Below are 9455 nucleotides of genomic sequence, written 5' to 3'. Positions count from 1 at the left end.
GGTTGTTTTGCAATATATTATATATTTAGCAGGAAAGTGCAGTTTTTCTGGACCAGGTGAGGTGAAAAGAAACTCCTCCAAAATGAAAATGAACGACGGTGTTATTGTCAGCCAAAAAGAAGGTGGAGAGGAGAGGGGGCGGTGTTTATTGACCGACAGTGGCAGTAATGGCACCACACTGCGGTATATAAACTGGGAGGGACGTCAGACACCCCTCACTGAGAGTCACTGTGCGCTGATGCTCCGCCACATGCTCGCATCAGTGTCGGCAACACAAATCTCGCATCAGCACAGCAAACTCAAACCACATCTGACCGGAACGATGGATGGGCAACGTAAAGACCGCAGACAGACTCACTTGTGGATATTGACGTTATTGATATTTGTCTAACCTCAAGCACTGGATAACTTTTTTTTTCCGACTTCTTCTGGATACGGCTTGTGGAGCTGGATCTTGTCCTACATGCTTTTGGAAGGAGGATTATATTTATTCTAATCACTTTATTTGTCTTCACTACGTTTTCTCCATCACCATTTGGAATAGGAGCGGGTTTTTTGGAGGACAAACTGATTTTTTAAGGATACGCACATCAAACTCTAAAGAATGGCCGTTTGGTTCACCTTTGTCCTCGCAATAGTTGTAACTTTATTTACTCAGGTAGCCTGTTTTTTTATTTTGTATCTTTGTAAATTGTAAAATACTTATTTTAGAAACGAACGTTGCAGTATTGTGTTGTGCTCACTGTTTGTATCCTTTTAGGTTCTGGGATCAGGCGTGTTCGAGTTAGATCTCCATCACTTTCAGAATACAAAAGGTTTGCTGGCAAATGGACTTAGTTGCAGCATGACGGGCTGCAGGACTTATTTCAGAGTTTGCTTGAAGAACTTCCAGACGGTGGTGACTCCCGGAGACTGTTTATTTGGCAAAGTTACCACACCTGTTCTGGGCACCGACTCCTTCAGCATCCAGCAGGACGCCAGGCTGCGTCTGCCGCTCAACTTCACCTGGCCGGTAAGAGCACCTGTCCGCCGTGTCCTCGTGGCCTTCAACACTCTTGTGCTGAAAGTAACCGCACTAAATTCAAAATGATTCAAATGAATGATTTGATGAGGAAAAAAAATCAAATATTTTTGGGATCTTTCTGACGAACTTCAGTGAAATAAAACTATTTCATAATGTTTGAACCCGTACAGCAGTATTTAGGAGAAACGAAGTAAAAGACAGTACCGATGTAATGATAATAATAATAATAGTAATAGTAATACTTTATACTTTAATTGTATACTGCATAGCACTTTTCTAAGTACTCAAAGACGCTTTACATACAGAGATAAACAGAACAAAACAAAAAATAGACAAAGTAGCAAACAAAACAAACAAACATAATATTTTTGGTTATATATATATATATATATATATATATATATATATATATATATATATATATATATATATATATATATATATATATATATATATATGTGTGTGTGTGTAAATAAGTATTTTGTATATTTGTAAATCAAATTGATGGATTTATGTCCTCATTTGTCCCCACAGGGTGCCTTCTCGTTAGTTATTGAAGCCTGGTATTCTCCTGCAGCGGACCTACCTGGAGGTGAGGAGACGAGTACTGCCTGTGTCCACCACTAGAGGGCGACATGCCTTGTGTCGCCTTAATGACTTAACTATACATATTTCATCAATAACCCTCACTTCACGTTCTGGCAAATGCATCTGGCATTTTCAACGTCACGCTTGCGTGTGTGCTCGGATGCCTTCTGAGTCACACGACAATTCTTGACAATCAAATCTCTCCAACACAATTGCACTTCCCTTGTTTTATTTTCGGCATGCATGGGAAAGTGTACAGGCTTCAGTGAGAATATGAAGCCGTGCCAAAAAAGCCCATGACAGCCTTTTCCTGGATTTTACACCTTTTTTGTTAGGTCCTTCATAAAGAGGGAATAATAGTAGAGGAAGGGGACATTTACAGATTGTGTATTGTTACATTAATCACTAAAGTAATAACTGTGAATGTTTCTGCTTGACATTTATCATTATGTGTCTGTTCTTTTCCTCAGATACCACCAACCCTGAATTCTTGATTAGTTCTTTTGCCATCCAAAGACAGTTGGGAATAGGGCATGAGTGGTCCCAGAGTGTGCCGGTGGGGACGCAGACGGCGCTAAGGTACTCATACCGGTTCATCTGCAATGAACATTACTACGGGGACACTTGTTCCAAAATATGCACTCCAAGGGACGACCGTTTTGGCCACTACACCTGCAAGCCTGACGGGCAAATAGCCTGTCTACCGGGATGGAAGGGAGAATACTGCCAAGAACGTAAGCACGAGTAAAGACACCATGTGGACACCTTTGTATGCGATAAAAAAAAGTCACAATGCATATTTTCAGGCGCCATTGCTCCGAAGGGAGTAACGATAAGCCACATGTTTACAGAACGCCATATGAAGAAAGACATTGTGTAATTTAGGAAACAATGGTGGGAAGCTGTTGTTGTATTCTTCCGTTAAATTGTCCTCAAACGTGACGCACGCCTATTGGACATTTCAGAATAGCCCTCCGTAACGCTCAGAGCGTTAATGTCTAATTAACCTGTTAATTCATCACAGGTGTGTGTTCTGGAGGGAGGGACTGTTAGGGTGAAATTTGACGACACACTTTCTCTGTGGGCGCGTGCGGTTTAATCCCGGGCGGTGGTCGCCCAGCAGCGCGCGCCGGGGTTAATCGCGGCATTATCGCCCGCCACGCGCCACTAAATTGCGGCTTCTATTGTTAAAGCGGTGTAGGGCAGCAGCTGCAAACGGGACTCGAGCTGCCCACCGATAACAATGAGACAGCTGTCTTGCTTTTTTGAGAACAAGCATCTGCTGCGCACTAAACAGCCGTTTAACACCACACAACCGTGCGCAATCTCGACGTCACACATGCAGCACAGCGAATCATTTTCAATGAGATGTTCAGGTGGCAGGTTTTATGGTGCGGAGAAAACAAGTCTTTAAAAGTCTTGTTGGAAGCCTGTTGTAATTGTCCAAATAGAAACCTAAACATCCCTGTTTTATTTCAGCAATCTGTCTCGAAGGGTGCAACGAAAGGAATGGAAACTGCACACTACCTGGAGAGTGCAAGTGAGTGCTTCTCTTATGGATATTCATAATTAAATTAAGGATCCATGAGCTGCTCAAACACAATAACAATCATTTACAGACTGCAGAATTAATAGCTTTATTATAAGCAGATCAACCATTAAATACTCTATTTGTTCCTCATTAACTAAAGTGTAACATTGTTTTTCCCTCTGAGGATGTATTTATTTGTATTTCTGTTTTAAATCATCTCTCGGATTATCTCCAGGATTATGACATATAGAGGATGAAACGATTATAGTGTGCAAATAATGTATTTCTTTCATTAGGTGTTCTCTTGGTCATGACTGCGCTCGAGAGAGGCCTACCGGGCAGAGCCTGAGTGTTAATGTGTGTGAGCCAACACTCATGTTGTCGTGTGTGTGTGTGTATGTGTACAGATGCAGGGAGGGCTGGCAGGGACTCTTTTGTGATGTGTGTAAACTCCATCCATCCTGTAAACATGGTACCTGTAGAGAGCCGTGGCAGTGCACCTGCAAGGAGGGCTGGGGAGGCATCTTCTGTGACCAAGGTGTGTAACCACCTCTTTGTAATCTGTAAATATAAGGCTGCTGCTTCGAAATGCGGTGCCTTCTGTTTTGGCTCTATTAGTAACGTTTTCACCCATTTGGTTTTGCAGATCTGAACTACTGCACCCATCACAAACCCTGTGCCAACGGGGCCACGTGTATGAACACAGGCCAGGGCAGCTACACCTGCGCCTGCATGCCTGGCTTCAACGGGGTTAACTGTGACTTGGAGGTCAGGGAGTGTGACAGCCAGCCCTGTCGCAATGGAGGCCACTGCCTGGTGAGTCCGGAAGTCTCTCTCCCTCCTTTCCCACAACACAGGCTTTCCTGTTTTTGTTTTTGCCTCACTCTATCTGCTAGTCCAGGAGGATGCTATCGATTGTCAAGTCAGTAGATGACCCAGTTCACAGAGTGTGTACTGTAAATAGAACTCAAACTAAGGATAATGGGGTTCGCCGGGGCAGTCGTGAACAGGATGTGATAAAGAAAACATCTGACAGGGAGCTTTTTGATAAACTTTATGTCTTTCTCCTCTGCAGGACTCTAAGAACGGCTATAGGTGTGCGTGTCCACAGGGCTTTGAAGGGACACACTGTGAACACAGGATGCTGACCTGCGCAGATACACCCTGCTTTCATGTTGGCAAATGCAGAGAGCGGGATAATGGAAACTCTTACATATGCGAGTGTCCAGCAGGTTACACTGGACTTAACTGTGAGAGGAAAGTGGATAAATGTACCTCACTTCAATGCACCAATGGTAATATATCATTCTCTCTACATGACAATAATTCTTCTTTTAAGTATATTTGTGTTAGAAATAATCTGAAAATGAGGGACGCTTCTATGATCTTCTTTTGTTTTGCATAGGTGGACATTGCGTGATCCACGGTAACCTCCGATTGTGCAGCTGCCGCTCGGGCTTCACAGGTCTGCGCTGTGAGATCAACATCAACGAGTGTGCCAGGAGCCCCTGTGCGAACGGCTCCACCTGCATCGACCGCATCAACGACTACACCTGCACCTGCCCCCCAGGGTACACAGGCCGCCACTGCGAAAAGCCAAGAAACCGCTGCGTCTCCCATCCCTGCCTGAACGGTGGGACCTGCACCATTGGCGCCAAAGGCCAGCCGACCTGCATCTGCCCCGGCCGTTACAGCGGGCCCCAGTGCCAGTCCAGTGCCGTGCCTCTTCCCAACACCCCCAGCCCAAAAATTGGCTGGGAGTCCGAGGACAAGTTGAGTTTGGCGGCCATCTGCTTGGGCGTCGGCCTGGTGGCTGTTCTGGTGCTTCTCTGCATGGCCGTGGTATTAATACGCCTCGTCAAGAAGCAGAGAAGCAAGGAGCTGGACTCAGAGACCATGAACAACCTCTCCAAGGTGGACTTTCAGAAAGAGAATCTCATCTCTACTCTGGAGCTCAAGAACACCAATAAAAAGGTGGATTTGGATGTGGACTGTCCCAGGGAAAAGCCTGATCACAAATACATCAACCACTACCACCTGGACTATAAAACTTCCACCGGGTACAAGGATGAACTGTCCCTTTTGGACAAAGATGAAAACTGTGAAAAGACAATAGAAGAAAAAAAACATTTGAGTCGAATGTATAGGTAAGTTATTTGAATATTCTCGTGTTACGAAAAATATTTGAATACAATAATGTGAGGATAAGTTCTCTGAAATGATGTGAGACGTTTTGTTTTTGTGCTCAGTAACTAACAGGATGTATCTTCACTCCACAGAGAAAGGCCAGAGTGTAGAATATCAACAATATGTTCTTCTAGTGACTCGATGTACCAGTCCGTCTTTGTATTAGCCGAGGAGAAAAACGACTGCATCATTGCAACCGAGGTAAGTCTTTTTCATAATCAATCTATTTTCTTCTTGTCAGAGCATGATCTTCTGTATTAACTAAACCACATTTTAGTCATCAAGCTTTTTCAATCTTTCTTTTTCAGGTATAATGAATGGAAACTATTATTCACTGTCAACATTGGATTTCTTGTGGACTGTTTACAAGTGTGGAGAAACTGGGATTTATTTAAATGCAAGTTGCTGCTTTGAAAACTTGATAACTGGATGGAGCCGGTGTGCTCCTCGAACTCGAAAGAAGCTATAATCTCGGTGAGAATGTAAAGACTGCAAAGACTACAAATAATCAGCAAATCTGACTTGTGGATGCGCCTTTGACATTTTTGACCCGCACCTGCTCAAGTCCATGTTCATCCAAGGGCAACATGCCCAGATGTTTCTGCCTGCGTGTTGATTCAAGGACTATCGGGATGTTCTTCTCTCCACCTTATTGCAGTAATCAGCAATCAACAAATCCACTTGCTGCCAACAAGCCTGTGGAAGGAGCAGTCCTTGTCTATACTTTTGTGGCCTGCAATGCGCTATGCAAACAAAAAAAAATCTGCATTGAGCTTAATCAGAAAGGACAAAAACCACTGAAAACGGTTCTTTTTTTTTTTTTTAAGGCTATAGGGTTATCAAAATTGTAAATTCATTTTTGTATGACGAATGTATACAGCCTAGATCACAAAGCCTTATATATGTTTAAAACTTTGTGCCCCGCCTTATCTTGAGTCCTTTGCACAGCAATATGAATATATGAGATCAAAAGATGCAATATCCTATAGCGCCATGCAGGGAAACTCATGATTCGGTCTTGTTTGGCCTCGTTATGCAAAGAAATACATGAAGAAACTATCGTACCAAGGACGCCTTCAAAGGAAATTACTAAATCATTAATGTTGTTGGGTAAGATTAGTATTTCATTAGTAATTTAAGCATATGAAGCACTGATCTTTCTCCTGTGTTTTATAAGATTATTTTGTATATACTGTATATTTATATGTTGAGATTAGAAGTATGGATTGTACATCTGTTTTTAAATTGATGCCCAGAAAAAAAGGTGAATTTATTTTTAATGTGTCGTGTTTTATTTGTATTATTTTTTTGTTATAAAAAGAAACAATGAACACATATCTGGTACACCGTTTGTTTTTATTGGTCTTCGGTGGTCGAGTGTATACATGTGGTCCAATAGAGATCTTAATTTAAATGTTGAAATCATCTTGAAACTTTAGTCAGCTGCCATCGAGGTGCCTTCATTGTTTGTAGATAGTCATATTTTGGCCATGTAGCATTTCTAATGACTGTCCATGATGTCTGTAGTGTGTTGTAAAATCATTGTGTGGACAGGAAAAAGGCTACCCAAGCAAAAAGATATATATTCAAAAAGAAACATCTGTAAATGAAAATAAAGAGTCTGTGGTCTTTCTAGTACGCAACTGCTTCTTTTTGAACATCGCTGAGAAACAAAGCAGACTAGATATGATCTTTTGTTGGTGATAAGATATCTCTTATGGCTGAGAGAGGTAGAGGATGGGCAGAGATGAGAGCAACTCAATCAAACTCGACATATGCTTGCCCATGTGTCAATGAGGACGTATGCATATGCTCTTTCACTATGAGCACAGCAAACGGAGGCCCCTCAACCCAGTCGCTGCCAAGCCCCCAAGAGGCCGACGACCACAACAACCCAGCCAATGAGTCACTTTGAACTTGCATTTTAAGCACCTGAACTCCTGCAGCTAATATTACAACATTGTGTTTAAGTCTCAAGAGTGGAGCAATGTCTGTTACTACCACTTGGGGGCAGTAGGCTTTATGTGAAGTTCCAAGAAATAAGTTTCTTTCACAACTTAACTCATCTAATAGCCTGCACAGCAAGTGACAGGCAGAGGACGGATGATCTCAAGCAGTCATCCAGTGTTCAGCCTGTGCTGGCTCAGTCGTGTGCTAGACAGACCTGAGCAGAGACACATAATGAGCTTAAGAGAGCACATTTTAACAATCCCAGCTATTTATAGGTAATGTGATTACCCACTGGACTATTTCTGCTTGACACTTAATGTTTTGTAATGAGCAATGTAGTGTGAACAGATTTGAATTCCTCTGTTCAAACGAGAAACTGTTTTTTTTCCCTTCACATTTACTGTTCGTGCTGCAGTCGGTAATGTCTGAAGACGGGTTTCCCCACATTCATTGGTAAGCGATGAGGTCTAAAAGTAACGTCATGCCTGATTGGTTTACCCGTTAGCTAAACCCGCCCCTCCGGCGATTTAATTGGTCGAAACCGCCACACGCTGACGCGCTCTGAACAACAAATCCACGTGTTTGTAGCTCATCAAGAGAGCCGCACAGTCTGTCCAAACGGTGTTCGATAATGGCATAATAATAATAGTAGACTCGACGCTTTCTATAAAACACTATATGCACTAAGAGTTAAGATAATCCGCATTCAGCACTTTATAATAGCGACTCTCAGATGTCTTTGGCATGTATCGCACGATAGAAACAAGAGAGGAACTTGAGGAGGGCAGCTACTTGTTGACAGAAGTGTTTCAAACGCAACCGAGATATTACAATGAAACCTCTGGACATTTTGAAAGAGAAGAGCAACCTGTGGATATTTGGATATGGCTCCTTAGTGTGGAAACCTAATTTTGCATACAAGAGGAGCACAGTTGGCTTCATCAAAGGATACAAGAGGCTCTTCTGGCATGGAGATACTTTTTATAGAGGGAACAAGGAAAAGGTGAGATTTTTGTTGCCACATTAACTTGCAATTATATTGTTTTACTCTCCAATTGATTCAAATATTTTCTGATGATTTTAGTCGTTCATTTATCAATTTTTTTTTCATGTTTTCTTTTTTATTCACTGCCTGTGTTCTTGCTCTCCACAGCCAGCTAGAGTGGCCACACTAGTGGAGGATCAGGAGGTAAGTGCCCTTCATTTGGAAAATCCTACAGTCTATTTTAATTCTGTATACAGCATGCAGTATGTATATATATATATATATATATATATATATATATATATATATATATATATATATATATATATATGTATATGTGTATATGTATATGTGTGTGTATATATATATATATATATATATATATATATATATATATATATATATATATATATATATATATATATATATATATATACACACACACACACACACACACACACACACATTTACAGCAGCTAAGGATCCACAATATATGATATTTATATTGATAAATATAACCATTAGCTATCCAGCGCTGCTGTGGAAATATGATTAAACCCATAACTTTTTCAGTTCATTCACATCAGTACTATGGCAGTGATTCATTCTATAAAGTTGTGTCATGAAACCTCTATATCAATCGTAAAAGGCACATTTTCAGCCGTCAACTAATAACTAATTAATTAACTTGTATATGTTTTACATACATAACCATTAAATACTGTATTTGTTAACCATTAACATTGCTCCTGTTTTCACAGTCTTGCACATGGGGCGTGGCCTACGAGGTGACCGACTCCCAGATTGAAGAGTCCCTTCAGTACTTAAACATGAGAGAGGTTGTGATGGGGGGTTACGTCACAGAGACGGTGGAGTTCATCCCTAAGGAGCAGGGACAGGGTGCTCTGCTGGCCGTCGTCTACATTGCTACTTCTGACAACCCCATCTTCCTCGGCCCGGCCTCGGTCAAGGAGATCGCCGCCCAGATTGCCACCTGTAGAGGAAACTCGGGGCACAATATTGAATACCTGGTCCGCCTGGCAGAGTTCATGAGGCTCTACTGTCCCGAGGTAGAGGACGAGCATCTCTTTTCTATTGAGGCGGCAGTTCTGAATATTTTCCAAGAGTCCGGAGGGATCGAACCTACTGAACAAAAGTCTCTGCTTGGCGCTACAATAACGACTACATGA

General features: G+C 41.9%; 2 protein-coding genes across 2 annotated transcripts; both read left to right on the top strand.

The window, feature by feature from the left end:
* The first annotated feature begins 279 nt into the window (after positions 1-279).
* On the top strand, positions 280-6922 carry LOC137787694 (delta-like protein 4). The gene is made up of 11 exons (XM_068580382.1): positions 280-658; positions 761-1012; positions 1559-1616; positions 2083-2346; positions 3092-3152; positions 3551-3681; positions 3790-3959; positions 4219-4438; positions 4549-5290; positions 5423-5531; positions 5639-6922. The coding sequence occupies exons 1-11, from the start codon at positions 605-607 to the stop codon at positions 5642-5644; spliced, it is 2067 nt and encodes a 688-aa protein (XP_068436483.1). The 5' UTR covers positions 280-604; the 3' UTR covers positions 5645-6922.
* A 1190-nt stretch (positions 6923-8112) lies between these two features.
* LOC137787795 (glutathione-specific gamma-glutamylcyclotransferase 1-like) lies at positions 8113-9455 on the top strand. The gene is made up of 3 exons (XM_068580532.1): positions 8113-8283; positions 8434-8469; positions 9027-9455. Exons 1-3 carry the CDS (start codon positions 8113-8115, stop codon positions 9453-9455), a joined length of 636 nt encoding a protein of 211 aa, XP_068436633.1.

This window comes from Clinocottus analis, unplaced genomic scaffold (assembly GCF_023055335.1).
Source record: "Clinocottus analis isolate CAN_PGR_092001 unplaced genomic scaffold, fCliAna1.0.p SCAF_17, whole genome shotgun sequence".
Lineage (NCBI taxonomy): Eukaryota > Metazoa > Chordata > Actinopteri > Perciformes > Cottidae > Clinocottus > Clinocottus analis.
The sequence above is the reverse complement of the archived record's forward strand: the minus strand, read 5'-3'. Positions and strand labels throughout refer to the sequence as shown.

What these genes read in the sequence shown, in the direction of transcription:
- LOC137787694 (XM_068580382.1), top strand. Translation starts at nt 605, where the DNA reads ATGGCCGTTTGGTTCACCTTTGTCCTCGCAATAGTTGTAACTTTATTT. An exon ending in TGCAGCGGACCTACCTGGAG is followed by an intron (nt 1,617 to 2,082) that starts GTGAGGAGACGA and finishes TCTTTTCCTCAG; the next exon opens with ATACCACCAACCCTGAATTC. An exon ending in AGGCATCTTCTGTGACCAAG is followed by an intron (nt 3,682 to 3,789) that starts GTGTGTAACCAC and finishes TTGGTTTTGCAG; the next exon opens with ATCTGAACTACTGCACCCAT.
- LOC137787795 (XM_068580532.1), top strand. Translation starts at nt 8,113, where the DNA reads ATGAAACCTCTGGACATTTTGAAAGAGAAGAGCAACCTGTGGATATTT. An exon ending in ATAGAGGGAACAAGGAAAAG is followed by an intron (nt 8,284 to 8,433) that starts GTGAGATTTTTG and finishes TGCTCTCCACAG; the next exon opens with CCAGCTAGAGTGGCCACACT. An exon ending in CACTAGTGGAGGATCAGGAG is followed by an intron (nt 8,470 to 9,026) that starts GTAAGTGCCCTT and finishes CTGTTTTCACAG; the next exon opens with TCTTGCACATGGGGCGTGGC.